The sequence below is a fragment of the Schistocerca nitens genome, chromosome 11, assembly GCF_023898315.1.
Source record: "Schistocerca nitens isolate TAMUIC-IGC-003100 chromosome 11, iqSchNite1.1, whole genome shotgun sequence".
NCBI lineage: Eukaryota > Metazoa > Arthropoda > Insecta > Orthoptera > Acrididae > Schistocerca > Schistocerca nitens.
In genome coordinates, this window is record NC_064624.1 from 17,617,112 (window position 1) to 17,638,911 (window position 21,800).

At 50.1% G+C, this 21,800-nt stretch overlaps 1 protein-coding gene across 1 annotated transcript in view; it reads right to left on the bottom strand.

Moving 5' to 3' along the window:
• The window catches only part of LOC126213359 (uncharacterized), a 189,382-nt gene that overhangs the window by 105,155 nt on the left and 62,427 nt on the right, over positions 1-21,800 (bottom strand). The window contains exon 7 of the mRNA XM_049941063.1: positions 7,048-7,116. Within this exon, the coding sequence (XP_049797020.1) occupies positions 7,048-7,116 (69 nt within the window). The remainder of the gene's footprint in view (positions 1-7,047; positions 7,117-21,800) is intronic.

The window sequence follows — 21,800 nt, forward strand, 5'->3', positions numbered from 1 at the left end:
ATGACAATTCTGTTTCCTTTTGAAACAGGTTTCCACAGACTCTGTAATGAACTGCACGATGCCCACAGTGTGAACGTACAGACAATTGGACCCCACTCGTGTCTGTACTCTCCGATACTTTTTAAGTAAGCAAATTGTTCTGCCCTGATACTTCTTTGCCACGGAGAACTTTCTGGTTATTCGCTGTCTTCTTCCACCACAAATCCTACAGTGCAAAGAATTTTACCAAGTGTGCTTATACATCATTCAAAATTTATTAAACTCTAAAACTGTTTATGAGTTTCCTTTAAGGAGCGTTTTCTTTTATTTGTAATACAGAAATATCCACAAGGCAGCAAATGACTTCTCATTACAAATGCCTGGATGTATTCCAATCTGCCTTCCTCTACAGTTTTTGCACTCTACAGCTCCCTCTAATACCATAGAAGTTATCTTACTAGATTTCCTATCATCCTGTCCCTTCTGCTTGTCAGTGTTTTCCACATATTCCTTTCCTCTCAGATTCTGTGCAGAACCTCCTTATTCCTTACCTTATCACTCCAATTAATTTTTAACATTTGTCTGTAGCACCACATCTCAAATGCTTTGATTCTCTTCTGTTCCAGTTTTCCCACAATCCATGTGTCACAATCATACGATGCTGTGTTCCAAACGAACGTTCTCAGAAATTTCTTCCTCAGATTAAGGCCAATGTTTGATACCAGTAGACTTCTCTTGCCCAGGAATGCCCTTTTTGCCAATGCAAGTCTGCTTTTGATGTCCTTCTTGCCCTGTCCGTCATTGCTTATTTTGCCGCCTAGGTAGCAGAATTCCTTAACTTCATCTAGTTCGTGACCATCAATCCCGATGTTCAGTTTCTCACTGTTCTCGTTGCTGTTACTTCTCATTACTCTCACCTTTCTTCGATTTACTCTCAATCCATATTCTGTACTCATTAGATTGTTCATTCCATTCAGCAGAATATGTAATTCTTCTTCAGTTTCACAGAAGATAACAACATCATCAGCAAATCTTATCACTGATATGCCTTTCACCTTGGATTTTAATTCCACTCCTGAACCTTTCTTTTATTTCCACCATTGCTTCTTCAATGTACAGATTCAACAGTATGTGCGAAAGACTACATCCCAGTCTTACACCCTTTTCTAATCCTAGCAGTTCGTCCTTGGTCGTCCACTCTCATTATTCCCTCTTAACTCTTGTACATATTGTATATTAACCGTCTCTCCCTATAGGTTCCCCTACTTTTCTCAGAACATCTTGCACCATTTTACACTGTTGAACTCTTTTTCCAGGTTGACAAATCCTATGAATGTGTCTCGATTTTTCTTTAGTCTTTCTTCCATTATCAACCGCAATATCAGAATTGCCTCTGTGGTGACTTTACCTTTCCTGAAGCCAAACTGATCGTCGTCTAGCACATCCTCAATATTCTTTTCCATTTTTCTGTATATTATTCTTGTCAGCAACTTGGATGCATGTCCTGTTAAACTGATTGTGCGATAATTCTTGCACTTGTCAGCTCTTGCAGTCTTCAGAATTGTGAGGAGGATTTTTTTTCCGAAAGTCAGATGGTATGTCGCCAGACTCATACATTCTACACACCGATGTGAATAGTCATTTTGTTGTCACTTCCCCCAATGACTTTAGAAATTCTGATGGAATGTTATCTGTCCCTTCTGCCTTATTTGATCTTAAGTGCTCAAAGCTGTTTTAAATTCTGATTCTAATATTAGATCCTCCATCTCTTCTAAATCAATTCCTGTTTATTCTTCTATCACATCAGACAAATCTTCCCCCTCATAGAAGCTTTCAACATATTCTTTCCACCTATCCACTCTCTCCTCTGCATTTAACAGTGGAATTCCTGTTGAACTGTTAATTTTACCACCTCTACTTTTAATGACAACGACAGTTGTTTTGACTTACCTGTATGCTGAGGCTGTCCTTCCGAAAAATCATTTCCTTTTCGATTTGTTCACATTTTTCATGCACCCATTTCTTGTTAGCTTCCCTGCACTTCTCATTTATTTCATTCTTTAGTGACTTGTATTTCTGTATTCTTGAGTTTCTTGGAACATTTTCATACTACTTCTTTTCATCGATCAATTGAAGTATTTCTTCTGTTATCCATGGTTTCTTCACAGTTACCTATGTTTTCCTTCCCAACTTCTGTGATGGCCCTTTTTAGAAATGTACATTCCTCGACAACTGTAATGCCTACTGATCTATTCCTTGTTGCTGTATCTAAAGCCTTAGAGAAGTTCAAGCGTATCTCGTCATTCCTTAGTACTTCCGTATCCCACTTCTTTGAGTATTGTTTCTTTCTGACTAATGTCAAACTTCAGCCAACTCTTCATCAATACTACATTGTGATCTTAGTCTATATCTGCTCCTGGGTGCAACTTACAGTCCAGTATCTGATTTTGGAATCTGTCTGATTATGATGTAATATAACTGAAATCTTCCAATATCACCCGACCTTTTCCAAGTATACCACCACCTCTTGTGATTTTTGAAAAGAGTATTCGCTATTACTAGCTGAAATTTATTACATAAGTTATTTAGTCTTTCTCCTCTCTCATTCCTTGTTCCAAGCCCATATTCTCCTGTTAACTTTTCTTCTACTCCTTGCCTTACAACTGCATTCCTGTCCCCATGACTATTAGATTTTAATCTCCCTTTACACACTGTACTACCATTTCAATATCCTCATGTACTGCTCCATCCCTTCATGCTCAGCTTGTGCCATCAGCACGTATACCTGAACTATCATTGTCGGTGTTATTTGCTGTCGATTCTGATAAGAACAACCTTATCACTGAACTGTTCACAGTACAACACTCTTTGCCTTACTGTCCTATTCATAACGAATACTACTCCATTATACCATTTTCTGCTGCTGTTGAGATAACCCTATACTCATCTGACCAGAAATCCTTGTCTTCTTTCCATTTCACTTCACTGACCTGTACTACATCTTGACTGAACCTTTGCATTTCTCTTTTCAGATTTTCTAGTTTCCCTACCATGTCCAAGCTTCTGATATTCAACACCCTGACTCTCAGAACGTTATCCTTTTGTTGATTATTCAATCTTTTTTTCACGGTCACCTCCTGCTCGGCAGTCCCCTCCCGGAGATCCGAATGGGGGACTATTCCGGAATCTTTGGCAATGGAGAGATCATCGTGACACTTTTTCACTTAGAGGCCACATGTCCTGTGGATACACGTTACGTGTCTTCAATGCAGTAGTTTCCATTGCCTTCTGCACCCTCATGCCGTTAATCATTGCCGATTCTTCCGCCTTTAGGAGCAGTTTCCCACCACTTACACCAGAGAGTGCCTTGAACCTTTGTCTGCTCCTTCGCCCTCTTTGACAAGGCCGTTGGCAGAATGAGGGTGACTTCTTGTGCCGGAAGTCTTCAGCATACAATGCTGATTATTAATCAAAAATTAAGCACTAGTGGGATTCAAACCTGGGACCGAGGACATTTTGATTACTAATCAAAAATGCTACCCCTAGACCGTGGGTGCAAACTGTAGACACCTGCAAACACTTCACATGGTGAAGAACTCTGTCCTTTAATTTGCCTCATAGTAGTGGCATCCTCCACTCCAAATGTGTTCTCCCATAGTATTAGTAGAGTAGTGTTCCGGCCGACTCGGTGGCAAAATGTCGACGCCGGTGATCGACACTGTGAGGTCTACTGTGCACCTTGTTTAGGGTGTTCACGTCCATTTACATGAATTTTGGTTTTACCTAAAAGACCATGTTTTAATTATGCTTAATTAATTAAAACATCAATAAGCACTGCCTCGGCAAAATCCAGTTTCTATTTCTTAATCTTCTGATCAAACGGATAACATCGTTTCGGTTTGATTTTCACATTTTTCTAGTGATTTTTGTTTTTATATGTCCTCAGCCCTCCCATTCCCTTTCAACGCAGTTGGGTCAGTATGCTATAAACAGGGTTTGCACGAAGAGAACTGGCAGTTCACGTGGGATGCCCAGCGTCACTTGCACGCACTGCACTGTCCGTACAACTGGCCATCGATCCAGCATAAAATTATATTCGACTTAATTTGAGTCACAGGACATGTAATTCTGCCACAGAGCTTCTCTAATTCCGTGGGAATGACACCACAAGCCACTAGCCACAGATCAGGGAGGCCACGTGGCACTCACTCAGGCAGTTTTGATGCGACGCCCACAGGTTCAGCTACCAGATGCTCTGACAGTCACACGTGAGTACGAACATATAAAATCACGCTGTGTATGCACTTATAAAATGAAGCTTTACATTTTTCCTAGCACAAAGGTGGCGACACTGAGGGACTTCAGTGCACTGATCCTGCATGTACATAACAACAATAAACAAACATTACTGGAAGTTTATGTTCATTATTTATAAATCTAAAGAATTCAATCCACGTATAAAGCTGTGGCTCTCGAATCCTGGACAACAAACAACTATACAGATAAATATATCAATGTGAGTTGCGGATTTGGAATTCTACATTAAGGATGACATTTCCCCCTCCCCATTTCCAACCTCCAATCAGTTGTGAAATCAAAGAGAGAATGAAAATCAAACTCTTTTTTTTTTTTTTTTTTTTTTTTTGCACATTTAACTACACTTTTCAGCTATTTTTCTATACAGTTGTTGCTTCAACTTAAGGCATCTGTTGTAGCTTAGTATCAACTTTTCAACACCGTCATCATAGAAGGCAAAATGCTGCCCTCAGCCAGCACAGAGATGATAATCAAGAGGGAGCCAGGGTTGGGCTGTACAGAGGGCGATCAAACTCTTCCCATCAAAAACGCTGCAGGAGTGTCCTTGTTCCACCTGCAATGTGCATGCAGCCCAGCACTGTCACAAAGAAGGAAACGTGTGAAAGTTACGTTACACGGCTGCTCGAAATAGGGGGAACCCCTCGGCAGGAGACACTGTTGTTCTAAGCACATTTATGTGCTTACTGTGTGCTCGGAACTGAAAACTTCAATGTGACGCGGTCAACAGATGTACTAAAGAGCCTGCGTAATATATCTGCACAAAGCTTCATCAGATTTTCACTGTGGCTTCAATTTCGCAACCAATCAGAAGTTGAAAAAAATTAGCCTTTGTATAATGTCATTTAAAATTAATTATAGTTAGATTTAAGTTTCGAAAGTTCAGTCAGTAAGCTAGTATGAACACATGGGAACGATGAAAGGAATGTATAGAAGTGAAGATAGATTGAAGTAGGGTAAACATATGTTTGCAGCAAATAGTTTTTGACAGTGTTGACTGCAATACACACTTCGATACTCTGGAGGTAGTAGGCTAGAAATACAGAGACCAAAAGTTATCTACTACACACACACAAACCAAATTACAGTTATAAGAGTCGCAGGACGCAGAAGGGAAAAATTAGATGAAAATGGAGTGTGTATACTCAGTCTGCAGACTGGGTAGGCAGTAAAGTAAAACTGGGGGAAATCTGGAAACGTAATTAAAGTTCAGGGAAGAAAAATTAAAATGTCACAGTTTGCTGCGGATGACGCAGTTTTGTCAGAAGTGCCGAAGAAATTGGAAGATCGGTCAAACAAAAGGAGCAATGTCTCAAAAACAGCTTATACAGGGTGTTACAAAAAGGTACGGCCAAAATTTCAGGAAACATTCCTCACACACAAAGAAAGAAAATATGTTATGTGGACATGTGTCCGGAAACGCTTACTTTCCATGTTAGAGCTCATTTTATTGCTTCTCTTCAAATCACATTAATCACAGAATGGAAACACACAGCAACAGAGCGTACCAGCGTGACTTCAAACACTTTGTTACAGGAAATGTTCAAAATGTCCTCCGTTAACAAGGATACGTGCATCCACCCTCCGTCGCACAGAGTCCCTGATGCGCTGATGCAGCCTTGGAGAATGGCGTATTGTATCACAGCTGTCCACAATACGAGCACGAAGAGTCTCTACATTTGGTACCGGGGTTGCGTAGACAAGAGCTTTCAAATGCTCCCATAAATGAAAGTCAAGAGGGTTGAGGTCAGGAGAGCGTGGAGGCCACGGAATTGGTCCGCCTCTACCGATCCATCGGTCACCGAATCTGTTGTTGAGAAGCGTAAGAACACTTCGACTGAAATGTGCAGGAGCTCCATCGTGCGCGAACCACATGTTAGCAGCACAGGTAGAGTATCCCGTATGAAATCATGGCGGTGAATCGAGGAAGTACAGCACAAACTGACGAAACTAAAATGAGCTCTAACATGGAAATTAAGCGTTTCCGGACACATGTCCACATAACATCTTTCCTTTATTTGTGTGTGAGGAATGTTTCCTGAAAGTTTGGCCGTACCTTTTTGTAACACCCTGTATATATAAGGTGAACAATAACAAATGCAAAGTAAGTAATGGCACACAATTGAACAATCAAATCACTCAGTGCTGAAGTAAATAGATTAGGAAGTGACATTGGCAATGGCTACAGTGTGGAGGATACAAAATGTAGACCGGCCACAGTGTGGAAAGTATTTCTGAAAATTAGGAATTTGTGAACAATGGAACTGACAATAAGCAGCTCAGGCAAGAGATGAACAGAAGCTTCTGAAATGTGGTGCTACAGAAGAATGCTGAAGGTATGATGTGTTCATCTAGCAGCAAATGAGGAGGAACTCAATTGCAGTGGGGGAGAAATAGAAATTTGTGGCACAACTTGACTAAAACAAGAGATTAGTTGATAGAATAGAGAAATCATAAATTTGGTAGTGGAAGGAAGTGTGTGTGTGTAAAAATTTTAGAGTGAAACGTAGCATGACCACAGTAAGCATGTTCAAATGGATGTATGTTGCAGTAGTTATGCAGAGCAGGGCAGGTTTGCACAGAGTAGAGCAGCATGGAGAACTGCATCAAACCAGTCTCCAGACTGAAGGCAAAGGCAACAACAACAACAACCCACTCCCTTCGTAGAGGAGCCAACTACACTGAGACTCCCACTTTAGTGCTGTAACAATATGACGAAACTCATTTTGGACTGTTTCCAAACTGGGTGATTACCTTTGGATCCTTTATGTCCTGTGGCTCCTTCTTGATCTGTGTGTCAGACAGCAATACGTCAGCACCGATCTGCAGCAGAAATGAAAAAGTCATTTACATCACTCAGATGCTCTGTGCTTTTCCTAACTTATCTCTAGTTGCTAGCTGGATTGCGATACTACTATCACCACTACTACTACTATTACCACAAGTGTCTCTTAACAATCCCTTTTCATTCATATATATGTAATCTATTTTTTCAAGGACTCTTTCTTCTACTATTGTATGTAAGGTGAGATGCAACTGCCTCAGCTAAGTTTTAGTGTAGTGCCTTACAAAGATTTAGTGGAGCACTCAAAACTTTTAATATTTATTGATCAAAAGATTGTCTTTTTGAGAGATTGGCATTTTGATACACATTTGAGCAAATGACTAGTGTTTTGTGATGCTAAGAAGAGGCTTTCATTTTATCAGGGCGTACACATGGCCAAGAAAAAAACAATTCCTGGAATTTTCCCAGATTTTTCCTCGATGAAAATGCACTTTTTCCGAGATGAAAATACACTGTACCCCACCTGAAGTACAATGCTTTTCCTCTGTTACAAGACAATACATTTTTTCCGGGAGCCGTAAAACTTATTAATCCTTCGAATGGTGAACATTTTATATTCCAGTGTAGAGCTTTCCAGAACTTTAGGCAACACAACCCAGCAAAAAACAATGCACTTTGGAAACATCTTTGAACAAGACAACATGTAAACTGAATATTTTTGTATTATGCAAGTGTAAATACGAATTATGCCAAACACAGCACGGTAGCTTCTGAAGCACTGAAATTGAGATTGCAATGCACTTTTATCAGCTAATCGTAGCTCACGAAACGTGATCTCGCCATACAATGACAGCAGATATTTAGAGCATATGACACGTAATGTAGTCAGCCGAGCAACATCACTGTTAAGTAGCATAAACATATAAAACAGGAAAAGTTAATGGTTTAAATTAATGTATATTAAGAAAAGCTAAGCTTTCATGTATAATATTGATCATCAAAAATTTTTGGTCTTTTTCCCGAGGGTGTGGATAGGCAGGATCTTACGACAACAGATTAAATTACAGGAGCTCAATATCTCTGACAAGTACAGTTATAAATTCACTCCCGTGCGTCAAATATTTCGTGGGTTACACGGCCAAATATGTGTCCCATGAAGCTTCGACTTTTCCACAGAAAAGCCAATTACGTGTGGTTGCTCGAAAATTCATCTCTCACTTTCAATTATAACTTTTGGCAACATTATTGCATCATTTATGACAGAATTACGATAAATATGCAAATCTAACCCCAAAGCTCGGTCTTTCTTAGCGCGAGTTACCTTTTACGATATATCAAACACAAATGTTCCTGTAAAATTTTAAATATTGGCATAAATGGCCTGTCTTCTGGGGCCAAAATATTTTTGCCTGGTCCTTAAAGTGTTAAGTTTTGAATGGCAGTCGAATGGTCTGCATTTGGAAACTCATCACACATTCTCATACATAATATAATTAACCTCGCGTAGAAGGAAATTTACTTTGAAAACAACACTTCACAAACCACCATTCACAATATTTTTCCCACAACCTGTTAGAAAAGTAAACAATTGTGACGTAACACTAATCAAAAGCAGTCTGCTGTCACACAGTTTCGCACAGTCTTCGTCCTAAGGCTTTTGACACATTCTGCTTTTGGCAGAAGCTTGTGAGTGCACTGTGTTTTGTTGTTGTAAATGATATATTGTTTCTTTGCAGCTAAAGTTTTATTTTCAAACAATCAAAAATCCAAGATAGAATATCATGAAAAGGATAGTTGCTAATCACAATACAGCAGAGATGTTGAGACGCAGATAGGCACAACAGAACGACTGTCAAACAATGCTTTCGATCGAACTGGCCTTCATCAGGATAGACAACAACAACAACAACAACAACAACACCACACACACACACACACACACACACACACACACGACTGCCAAGCCCAGACTGCACGCAGTAGCGCCTGATGAGAGAAGCAACTGGGTGGTAGGGGTAAAGAGGAACCTGGGGCAGGGAGGAGGAGGGATACCAGAGTAGTGGTGGGGGATGGTAAAGTGCTGCTTGTGGAAACATACAGGGATGAGGTAGGGAGAGGGTAGGGCAGCTAGGTGCAGTCAGGAGGTTAGACTGAGCATGGGGGGAGGAAGGGTAATGGAAGAGGAGATAAGTGAGAACACTGAGTGTACTTGTGGGGTCGGCTTGGGATTGTTCGGGGGAGGAGACCAGACAGCGAGGTCATCACTCTCGTCGGATTATGGAAGGACAGACAAGGACGTCGGCCGTGCCCTTACGAGGGAACCATTCTGGCATTTGCCTGGAGCGATTTAGGGAAATCGCGGAAAACCTAAATCAGGATGGCCAGATGCGGGATTGAACCGTCATCCTCTGGAATCCATTGTGCCTGAACTCTTTGCCTTTACAAATGACTGCTTGTGTCTGTATACATGCGGATTGTGTGTGTGTGTGTGTGTGTGTGTGTGTGTGTGTGTGTGTGTGTGTGTGTGTGTGTGTGTGTGTGCGCGCGCGCGCGCAAGAGAGTGTATATCTCTCCCTTTTTCCTCCTAAGGTAAGTCTTTCCGCTCCCGGGATTGGAATGACTCCTTACCCTCTCCCTTAAAACCCACATCCTTTCGTCTTTCCCTCTTTCCTGATGAAGCAACCATGGGTTGCGAAAGCTTGAATTTTGTGTGTCTGTTTGTGTTTATTTGTGTGTCTATCGACATACCAATGCTTTCGTTCGGTAAATTATATCATCTTTGTTTTTAGATATATTTTTCCCATGTGGAATGTTTCCCTCTATTGTATTCATATACTTTGAAAATATTTTTATAAAGAAAAAACAAGTTGTCACTCTTCCTTTTGTTATTTTAGAAAGTCTGGCAACCCAATCAAGTGGTCCTTTCACAAAATAGACCAGGTTCTGTGTATTGTGGTGTTCAGCATAGCTCTATTCCAAGCTGGATGTGAGAAACTGTGTAATACTTTGGCAAGCATAATTAACCATTGAATACTGCACAAACATTTACCTGACAGAAACCTGACTTTTTCATAATCTCTAAGCAGGAGGCCATCAGTGCAATGTGGATGCTGATTTTCAGTGTATGTGTGTGTGTGTGTGTGTTCATATAAATAAACTGAAAAGCAAAGGGATAAATAAACATTAACTTTTGTGCCATGAACTGCATACAGGGAATGTGTACTTGTCATTTGGTACAGCCTTGGAGGCAGTTCTTTTGTGATTTTTTTCTATTTGAAAATACAGCACAAATATTTTTAAAAGAGCTTATCTTATTTAGCTAGTGAAATTAGACCTGATACACAGAACAGTCTTTTAGCAGATTAGTAGCCAAGAGAAGGCAACCCAAGTACAAATGTCATGACAATTTTTAGTACCTTTTCTTAACTGAGTTACCTCATTTATCATCCTAAACCAAGCAACCAGGTTGTGCATCTTAATGATGTAATAAGTGAGCACCACCTGGTTTTGCTCACTTCCTGAGACACTCGGATAGATTATGGGAACACTAAACTCCAAAAAATACTTAGAAGTCAAAACCCACATAATCCAAGGTGGGAGACTCAAAAACTAAGAAATTTTGCACTCAGAAACAAACAATGGAAAACCCAGGTTGAAATATCAACAATGTGACTAAATAATAGTTTGCTACTTACTGTTAAGATGACACATTAAAATGCAGACATGCACAATTAAAAGACACTTAAACATTAGCTTTCAGCCACAGTCTTTGTCAGAAAAAGAAGGAGAAACATACACCATTCATTTGCACAAGCAAGCACACCTAACACACAGACGACTGCCAACTCTGGCAGATTGGGCCCGAATGTAAAAGTCACAGGGAATGGAAGCACTACTCTGGAGGGGGGCAAGGAAGGGGAACCGACAGTAGTGTACAATTGGTGGTGGTGGTGGTGGTGGTGGCGGTGGTGGTAGTGTGAGGTGTTAGGGGGATGGAGGGGAGTACAGTCTAGCAGTGCAGCGACTAGAATGCCAACAGGTGCAGTGTCGAGAGGCTGTGGAGCAGGGATAGAGAGGGGAGAGGGGAGGGGGGAAGGGTAGAGGGGAGGGGAGAGGGGATGGGGGAAGAGAGGCGAGGGGATGGGGAGGGGGGAGCGGGGAGGGGGGAAGAGAGAGGTGAGGGGATGGGGAGGGGGGAAGAGAGGCGAGGGGATGGGGAGAGGGGAGGGTGAGCAGCGAAGGGAGGCGGAGAGGCGAGGGGAGGGTGAGCAGCGAGGGGAGGCGGGGAGGCGAGGGGAGGCGGAGAGGCGAGGGGATGTGGAGAGGGGAGGCGGAGAGGCGAGGGGATGTGGAGAGGGGAGGGGGAGAGGGGAGGGGTAGATGCGAGGGTATGGGGAGAGGGGAGGGGAGGGGTAGATGCGAGGGTATGGGGAGAGGGGAGGGGAGGGGTAGATGTGAGGGTATGGGGAGAGGGGAGGGGAGGGGAGGAGGGGAGGGGAGGGGAGGGGGAGAGGCGAGGGGATGGGATGGGGAGAGGGGAGGGAAGGGGGAGGCGAGGGGATGGGGAGAGGGGAGGGAAGGGGGAGAGGCGAGGGGATAGGGAGAGGCGAGGGGATGGGGAGAGGGGAGGGTGAGAGGGGAGGGGATGGGGAGGGGATGGGGAGAGGGGAGGGTGAGAGGCGAGGGGATGGGGAGAGGGGTGGGTGAGAGGCGAGGGGTTGGGAGAGAGGGGAGGGGAGGGAGAGAGGGGAGGGGAGAGAGGGGAGAGGGGAGGGAGAGAGGGGAGGGAGAGAGGGGAGGGAGAGAGGGGAGGGAGAGAGGCGAGGGGTTGGGGAGAGAGGCGAGGGGTTGGGGAGAGAGGCGAGGGGTTGGGGAGAGGGGAGGGGAGGGAGAGAGGCGAGGGGTTGGGGAGAGGGGAGGGGAGGGAGAGAGACGAGGGGTTGGGGAGAGGGGAGGGAGCGAGGCGAGGGGTTGGGGAGAGGGGAGGGGAGGGAGCGAGGCGAGGGGTTGGGGAGAGGGGAGGGGAGGGAGCGAGGCGAGGGGTTGGGGAGAGGGGAGGGGAGGGGGGAGGGGAGGGGAGAGGGGAGGGGCAGAGGCGAGGGTATGGGGAGAGGGGAGTGGGATAGGCGAGTGGTTGGGGAGAGGGGAGGGGAGGGAGAGAGGCGAGGGGTTGGGGAGAGGGGAGGGGAGGGAGAGAGGCGAGGGGTTGGGGAGAGGGGAGGGGAGGGAGAGAGGCGAGGGGTTGGGGAGAGGGGAGGGAAGGGAGAGAGGCGAGGGGTTGGGGAGAGGGGAGGGGAGGGAGAGAGGCGAGGGGTTGGGGAGAGGGGAGGGGAGGGAGAGAGGCGAGGGGTTGGGGAGAGGGGAGGGGAGGGAGAGAGGCGAGGGGTTGGGGAGAGGGGAGGGAAGGGAGAGAGGCGAGGGGTTGTGGAGAGGGGAGGGGAGGGAGAGAGGCGAGGGGTTGGGGAGAGGGGGAGGGGAGGGAGAGAGGCGAGGGGTTGGGGAGAGGGGAGGGGAGGGAGAGAGGCGAGGGGTTGGGGAGAGGGGAGGGGAGGGAGAGAGGCGAGGGGTTGGGGAGAGGGGAGGGGAGGGAGAGAGGCGAGGGGTTGAGGAGAGGGGAGGGGAGAGGCGAGGGTTGGAGAGAGGCGAGGGGTTGGGGAGAGAGGAGGGGAGGGAGAGAGGCGAGGGGAGGGAGAGAGGCGAGGGGAGGGAGAGAGGCGAGGGGAGGGAGAGAGGCGAGGGGTTGGGGAGAGGGGAGGGGAGGGGAGGGGTGAGGGGTTGGGGAGAGGGGAGGGAGAGACGCGAGGGGAGGGGAGGGGTGAGGGGTTGGGGAGAGGGGAGGGAGAGACGCGAGGGGAGGGGAGGGAGAGAAGCAAGGGGAGGGGAGGGAGAGAAGCGAGGGGAGGGGAGGGAGAGAAGCGAGGGGATGGGCAGAGGGGAGGGGCGAGGGGATGGGCAGAGGGGAGGGGCGGGGGATGGGCAGAGGGGAGGGGCGGGGGATGGGCAGAGGGTAGGGGCGGGGGGATGGGCAGAGGGTAGGGGCGGGGGGATGGGCAGAGGGTAGGGGCGGGGGGATGGGCAGAGGGTAGGGGCGGGGGGATGGGCAGAGGGGAGGGGCGGGGGGATGGGCAGAGGGGAGGGGCGGGGGATGGGCAGAGGGTAGGGGTGGGGGGATGGGCAGAGGGTAGGGGCGGGGGGATGGGCAGAGGGTAGGGGCGGGGGGATGGGCAGAGGGGAGAGGCGAGGGGATGGGCAGAGGGGAGGGGATGGGCAGAGGGGAGAGGCGAGGGGATGGGCAGAGGGGAGAGGCGAGGGGATGGGCAGAGGGGAGAGGCGAGGGGATGGGCAGAGGGGAGAGGAGAGGGGATGGGCAGAGGGGAGAGGCGAGTGGATGGGCAGAGGGGAGAGGCGAGTGGATGGGCAGAGGGGAGAGGCGAGTGGATGGGCAGAGGGGAGAGGCGAGTGGATGGGCAGAGGGGAGAGGCGAGTGGATGGGCAGAGGGGAGAGGCGAGGGGATGGGCAGAGGGGAGAGGCGAGGGGATGGGCAGAGGGGAGAGGCGAGGGGATGGGCAGAAGGGATGGGCAGAGGGGAGAGGCGAGGGGATGGGCAGAGGGGAGAGGTGAGGGGAGAGGCGAGGGGATGGGCAGAGGGGAGAGGTGAGGGGATGGGCAGAGGGGAGAGGCGAGGGGATGGGCAGAGGGGAAAGGCGAGGGGATGGGCAGAGGGGAGAGGCGAGGGGCTGGGCAGAGGGGAGAGGCGAGGGGCTGGGCAGAGGGGAGAGGCGAGGGGATGGGCAGAGGGGGAGGGGATGGGCAGAGGGGAGAGGCGAGGGGATGGGCAGAGGGGAGAGGCGAGGGGATGGGCAGAGGGGAGGGGCGGCGAAGAGGGGAGGGGCGGCGAAGAGGGGAGGGGCGGCGAAGAGGGGAGGGGCGGCGGAGAGGGGAGGGGCGGCGGAGAGGGTAGGCGTGGGGGCAGGGGAGAGGGGAGGGTAGAGGGGCGGTGGAGAGTGGAGGGGAGGGGATGGGCTGGGGAGAGGGGGAGGGGAGGGGGCAGGGGAGGGGGAGGGGAGGGGGCAGGGGCGGGGGAGGGGAGGGGGCGGGGGAGGGGAGGGGGGCAGGGGCGGGGGTGGGGGAGAGAGGTGTGGGGTGACAGGCGAGGGGATGGGGAGAGGGGAGGGGGAGAGAGGCGAGGGGAGGAGAGGCGAGGGGGAGAGAGGAGATGAGGGGGGAGAGGAGATGAGGGGGGAGAGGAGATGAGGGGGGAGAGGAGATGAGGGGGGAGAGGAGATGAGGGGGGAGAGGGGAGGGGGAGAGGGGAGGGGAGAGGGGAGGGGGAGGGGGAGAGGGGAGGGGGAGAGGGGAGGGGGAGAGGGGAGGGGGAGAGGGAGAGGGGGAGGGGGAGAGGGGAGGGGGAGAGGGGAGGGGGGAGGAGGACAGGGGAGTGGGAGAGGAGTGGGGGAGAGGGGGAGGCGGATGGATTGGTGAGAGGGGTGGGGGGAGAGTGGAGGGGAGTGGTGGCGGAGGGTGGAGGGGAGGGAATGGATGAGAGGGGAGTGGTGGCGGAGGGGTGGAGGGGAGGGATGGATGAGAGGGGAGTGGTGGCGGAGGGTGGAGGGGAGGGGATGTTGAGAGGGGAGGGGTGGGTGAGAGGGGTGGGTGAGAGGCGTGGGTGAGAGGGGAGGGGTGGGTGAGATGGGAGGGGTGGGTGAGATGGGAGGGGTGGGGGAGGGTGTGGGTGAGAGGGGAGGTGTGGGGGAGGGGGTGGGTGAGAGGGGGAGGTGTGGGGGACGGGGGGTGGGTGAGAGGGGTGTGGGGGAGGGGGTGGGGTGAGAGGGGAGGGTGTGGGGGAGGGGGTGTGGGGGAAGGGGGTGGGTGAGAGGGGAGGTGTGGGGGAGGGGGTGGGTGAGAGGGGAGGGGTGCGGTAGAGGGGTGGTGAGATGCGGCGGGGGGAGGGGTGAGGGGAGGGGTGGAAGAAGTGAGGACAGAGGGAGGGGATGGGTTGGCCAAGAGGGGTTGGGAGAGTGAAGGGCTGGGGTGGGGGAGAGGAGAGGGGTGGGGAGAGTGGAGGGGAGGGGTGGGGGAGAGGAAAGTAGAGGGGTGGGGAGAGTGGAGGGGAGGGGGGGAGAGAAGGTGGGGGAGAGGGAATGGGCCGGGAGGGGGAGAAGGGTGGGGGGAGAGAGGTGGAGAAGAAGTGGAGGGGAGGGGGAGATGGGAGGGAAGAGGCGAGGGGAGAAGGAGAGGCGAGGGAGGGGGAGACGCGAGGGACGGGAGGAGACGCGAGGGGAGGGGGAGAGGCGAGGGGAGGGGGAGACGCGAGGGGAGGGGGGAGAGGCGAGGGAGGGGGAGAGGCGAGGGGAGGGGGAGAGGCGTGGGGATGGGGACAGGCGAGGTGATGGAGAGAGGAGACGGGTGAGGGTAGGGGAGGGGATGGGAGGGGAGGGGGAGAGATGTGGGCAAGATGTTTGGGGGGGATGGGGGTGGGGGAGAGGGGTGGGGGAGAGGGGGGTGGGGAGAGGGGGTGGGGGAGAGGGGTGGGGGGAGAGGGGTGGGGGAGAGGGGTGGGGGGAGAGGGGGTGGAGGAGAGGGGTGGGGGAGAGGGGGTGGGGGAGAGGGAGTGGGGGAGAGGGGTGGGGGTGAGGGAGAGGGGTGGGGTAGGGGGGAGGGACAGAGGGGTGGGGGAGGGGGAGGGAAAGAGGGGTGGGGGAGGGTGAGAGGTGTGGGGGAGGGGGAGATGGGTGGGAGGAGGGGAGAGGGGAGAGGAGGGGAGGGGGAGTGCGTGGTGGGGGGGCAGCGAAAAAAGGAGACTAGCGGGGAAAGATGGGCAGGTTCGTTGGGAGATGGCAGCACACAAACAGGCCAGGAGACAGAATAGGGTGAGTGAAGTGATACAACAGAGGGGATGGGAACTGTTGGGTGGAGGATGTAAGGACAGTATGTCACCACAGGTTGAGGCTGAGATAATCACAGAAGTTCAGGATTTTTTTTTTTTTTTTTGGGGCGCAAACCTGCTATGGTCATTAGCGCCCGGTCCATGACTTAGGAAACAGTAAAAAACCGAAAATGGAAACCAGCAGCAATGGGAACGAAACTCAAAAAATTGGAGAAATTAAAAGGCAGAAGGAAGGCTTAAAAACCACTACAGAAAGGGGTTTGTTGTCCCCAAAAAAAGCTTTAAATGACTGACATCATTTCACTGGCACTAATGAACTCGAGAACGCAATCGGCCGAGTGCGTGTCATCTGCTAAAATTGACGATAGATCAGGCGACAGCGGTAGACGGGCGCATAACGGAGTAAATAGGGGCACTCAATTAAAAGGTGTCTTACCGTCCACAGTGAAGAGCAGTGGGGACAGAGTGGGGAAGGATCGCCGCTTAAAAGATGTCGATGGCTAAAAGACAGTGCCCTATCCGAAGTCTAGTTAAAAATTACCTCCTCCCGACGACGCGTCCGGGCAGAAGAGGTCCAGCAGTCACAGGAAGAGCTTTCACGACCCGCAATTTAGTATGAGGAAGTGTCGACCAATGTACGTACCATAAAAAACAACACGATGACATAAAACGCTCCGTAGATCGGCGAAGGGAATCGATTGAATAGCTGGCCGAAGAAGAGAGACTGCAGCCTTGGCCGCAATATCGGCCGCCTCATTTCCACAGATACCAACGTTGTCCCCGGGAGCCAGAGGAACGCCACCGAGACGCACCAGGTGGAGCAAGCGCCTGAATCCCGGGGGACCAGAGGGTGCCCGAGCACAGGGTAAAGAGCTTGGAGACTGAGAGCGGAGGAGCTGAGAGAATCTGAGCAGATTACGTACTGTATCGCCTGGATGGCGGCGGATTTAGGTGGACAGCCTGGAGAACAGCGTAAAGCTCCGCAGTATAAACGAACATGAAGCGAAAGAGACTTGGGGTCGCAGCCACAAGTGATTGGAGAGCCTCCAACACTACTCGCACTGTCGAGCCTAACGTGAAATGTGGCTTCCTTCATTTGATGCACATAGAGAGAGCAATGCCGTCAGACGGAGAAGCCATCCGTGACATTGTACCAGTCCTTGGAAATGGTCACGGAGCAGGCAGATCCGGGGACGGAGCCAAGGCGGTGCTGTACCCCAAGTTGTCAAGAAAGTTTTAGGAAAGCGAAAGGAAAGAGAATGGAGCAGTTGACGGAAGCGGACTCCCGGTGGTAGTAGGGAGGAGGGGCGGCCTGCATACCCTACATCAAAGGAGGCGTCGAAAAAAATGTCATGGGCTGGATTAGCAGGCATGGAAGACAGATGGCTAGCATAACGACTCAGAAGGACTGCTCGCTGATTGGATAGCGGAGGTTCAGCAGTCTCAGCATAAAGGCTTTCCTCAGGGCTGGTGTAAAAAGCTCCAGACACTAAACGTAATCCACGGTGGTGGATAGAGTCGAGACGACGAAGAATAGACGGCCGAGCAGACGAGTAAACTATGCTTCCATAGTCCAATTTCGAGCGCACTAAGGCGCGATAGAGGCAGAGAAGGACCACTCGGTCCGCTCCCCAGTAGGTACCATTCAGGACACAGAGGGTGTTGAGCGATCGCAGACAGCGAGCCGAAAGATACGAAATGTGGGAGGACCAGCACAATTTTCTGTCAAACATAAGACCCAAGAATTTTGCGACGTCCGAAAATGGAAGGTGGACAGGTCCTAGATGTAAGGAGGGTGGAAGAAACTCCTTACGTCGCCAAAAATTAACACAAACGGTCTTACTGGGAGAAAATCGGAAGCCGGTTTCTGTGCTCCAAGAGTAGAGGCGATCGAGACATCCTTGAAGACGTCGTTCAAGAAGGCTGGTCCGTTGAGAGCTGTAGTAGATCGCAAAATCGTCCACAAAGAGGGAGCCCGAGACATCAGGAAGGAGACAATCTATAATTGGATTTATGGCAATAGCAAACAGTACAACACTTAGCACGGAGCCCTGGGGTACCCCGTTTTCTTGGGAGTAAGTACGGGAGAGAGTAGCGTTCACCCGCACTCGAAATGTGCGCTCTGCCATAAATTCGCGAAGAAAATGGGGCAGCCGACCTCGAAAGCCCCAAGACAACAGTGTGCGGAGGATGCCTGTCCTCCAACAGGTATCGTATGCTCTCTCCAGATCAAAAAATATTGCTACTGTTTGGCGTTTCCGTAGAAAATTGTTCATGATATAAGTGGAGAGAGAAACAAGATGGTCAACTGCAGAACGATGCTTTCGGAAACCGCATTGGGCAGGTGTTAAAAGACTGCGGGACTCCAGCCACCAAGCTAAATGGCAATTCACCATACGCTCCAAAACCTTACATACACTACTCGTGAGAGAAATGGGGCGATAGCTAGAGGGGAGATGTTTGTCCTTTCCAGGTTTCGGAACAGGAAAGACGATAGCTTCCCGCCATCGTCTGGGAAAAGTACTGTCGGTCCAAATTCGATTATAAATGCGAAGGAGGTAACGCAGACTATGGGTTGATAAATGCAGCAACATTTGGATGTGGATACCATCCGGTCCTGGGGCGGAGGAGCGAGAAGAAGAGAGTGCATGTTGGAGTTCCCGCATGGAGAAAACAGTATTATAACTTTCGCGATTTTGAGAGAAGAAAGCAAGAGGTTGCACTTCTGCTGCACGTTTCTTCGGGAGAAATGCTGGCGGGTAATTTGAAGAACTCGAAATCTCAGCAAAGTGTTTACCCAAGGAGTTAGAAATTGCGACGGGGTCCACTAACGTATCACACGCGACAGTGAGCCCAGAGATCGGGGAGAAACTAGGCGCGCCTGAACCGTCGAAGCCGACTCCAAACTTCCGAGGAGGGAGTGAAGGTGTTAAATGAGCTAGTAAAGAAGTCTCACCTTGCCTTCTTGCTATCGCGGATGACGCGATGACATCGCACACAGAACTGCTTACAGCGGATACAGTTGGCCAAAGTAGCATGGTGGCGGAAAACGCGACGAGCACGTCGCCGCTCACGTATTGCGTCACGGCATGCCTCGTTCCACCAAGGAACTGGGGGGCGCCGGGGCAATTCGGAGGTGCGTGGTATTGAACGTTCCGCAGCTGTAAGAATAATGTCGGTAATATGTGTGACCTCATCGTCGACACTAGGAAAGTGACGGTCATTGAATGTCGCTAGAGACGAAAAAAGTGTCCAATCGGCTTGGGCAAACTGCCAGTGTCGCGGGCGCATATAGGGCAGTTGAGGCTGCAGTCTAATGACACATGGAAAGTGATCACTCGAGTGTGCATCATCAAGGGCGAACCATTCGAAGCACCGAACTAGTGGAACAGTACCGACCGAAAGGTCCAAATGAGAGAAATTTGTCGTGGAGGCAGACAAAAATGTAGGGAACCCAGCGTTGAGGCAAACTAGATCCGCTTGGTGGAAGACGTCTAGCAATAGTGAGCCACGTGGACAAGGATGTGGAGATCCCCAAAGCGTGTGGTGGGCACTGAAGTCCCGAACCAGCAAATAGGGGGGTGGAAGCTGACCAAGAAGATGAAGGAGATCAGCTTGTGCCATTGGTGTGGACGATGGAATGTATACAGTACAAAGAGAATAGGTATATCCAGAAAGGGAAAGACGGACAGCGACAGCTTGGAAGGAAGTGTTTAAGTGGATTAGGTGATAATGGAGAGTATCATGGAGAAGAATCACGAGTCCTCCATGGGCTGGAGTGCCTTCAACAGAGGGGAGATCAAATCGGACGGACTGAAAATGGGGAAGAACAAAGCGGTCATGGGGACACAGCTTTGTTTCCTGAAGACAAAAGATGACCGGCGAGTAGGATTGTAAGAGGACCGACAATTCATCCCGGTTGGCTCGAATGCCGCGGATATTCCAGTGGATAATGGACATAGGGTGAACAGAAAATGGAGGAATGTGACCAAGGTTGCCGTCAACTCAACGACTGCTCAGAGCTTGCGACAGACAGCATGGAATGGCATTCAGCCGAAGGCAGAAGATCCTGATCCATAGGTTGTTCAGGAGCAGCTCCTGCCACCAGCAATCGGCCGGTTGATCGGCCGCCAGCAGTGCGCCTCGGTGACACAGAAGATGGCTGAGGGCGATTTCCGCCAGGTGGTGCTGTAGATGAGACACGCCTTGGCGGAGAAGGACAGGAACTGCGTTTCTTTTTAGCCTTCTTGGAAATATGATGTTTAGATGAAGGAGGAACCGATGGTTGTGAAGTTGGGGTAAGTAAAAAATCTTCACGAGTATGCTCTTTTTCGAAGTCTTGGTGTCTGACTTTTGGGCTCGAGATTTAGCAAAACCCAATGAAGGGTGAGCCATAAAGTGGGCAGGCGAAAGTGGGGAGGTTGAACGGGCGATTTATGCGCTGGCCGATCTGACGACCGTGGTACTAAAGGTGAGGTCGCAAGTCTGCATGGCCGCCTCCTTTGTCGGCCGAGGAGAGGCAAGGACAGAGCTGTATTTTCCTGTCTGAGGCACAGTGGGCTTTCGACTTGCGAATAATTTTCGAGCAGCAAAGGTCGACACCTTTTCCTTCACTCTGATTTCCTGAATGAGCTTTTCGTCTTTAAAAATGGGGCAATCTCGAGAGGAAGCAGCGTGGTCACCCATACAGTTGATGCAACGAGGGGATGGAGGTGGACAAGCACCCTCATGGGCATCCTTGCCACACGTAACACATTTGGCCGGGTTGGAACAGGACTCGCTGGAGTGATTGAACCGCTGGCACCGATAGCAATGCGTAGGGTTTGGGACGTAGGGGCGAACGGAAATTATCTCATAGCCCGCTTTTATTTTTGATGGGAGTTGAACTCTGTCAAATGTCAAGAAGACAGTACGGGTTGGAACAATGTTCGTGTCAACCCTTTTCGTAACTCTATGAACAGCCATTACGCCCTGGTCAGACAGGTAGTGTTGAATTTCCTCGTCAGACAATCCGTCGAGGGAGCATGTATAAACGACACCACGTGAGGAATTTAAAGTGCGGTGCGCTTCCACCCGGACAGGGAAGGTTTGGAGCAGTGAAGTACGCAGCAATTTTTGTGCCTGGAGGGCAGTGACTGCTTCTAACAACAAGGTGCCATTCCGTAACCTGGAACAAGACTTTACAGGACCTGCAATTGCATCGACACCTTTCTCAATAATGAAAAGGTTGACTGTGCAGAAGTCGTGACCTTCGTCAGACCGAGAAACAACAAGGAACTGTGGCAACGATGGGAGAACTGACTGTGGCTGAGACTCGGTGAACTTACACTTGTGAGCAGACATAGTGGAAGATGAGGAAACCATTGCGGAAGTATCCCCCACGATTACCGGCGTCTCCGATGGCGCGCTCCTCCCTTGTGGGGGCCCTCTCTGAGGGCACTCCCGCCTTAGGTGATAGTTCACACATCAGGTCACACCTCCTGACAAACGGACGGAGGGACCAATCGGCACTTTCGGAAGGTATCAGCTCGAGTAATGAACCCTCACTGGGCCTGGCCGTTACCAGGGGATACGTACGTGTCCTACCTGTATACCCGGGGCGGGGAATTACGCGTTACCTCGTCACCAGCTACGCATGAAAATGCGTAGGTCGGCCTTCAGACACGCACAGGGAGGAAGAAAGAGAAAGAAAGGGGAAAACAAAGAAAGGGAAAGGAAAGAAGAGAGGTCTCAAACACCACAGCGGAGAAAAAGGGTAAAGAGAAGAGGTAAGGAAAAGAGAAGGACACAGGAAGGATGAAGACATGCAAGCAAAGAAGGCAAAGAATGCGTTA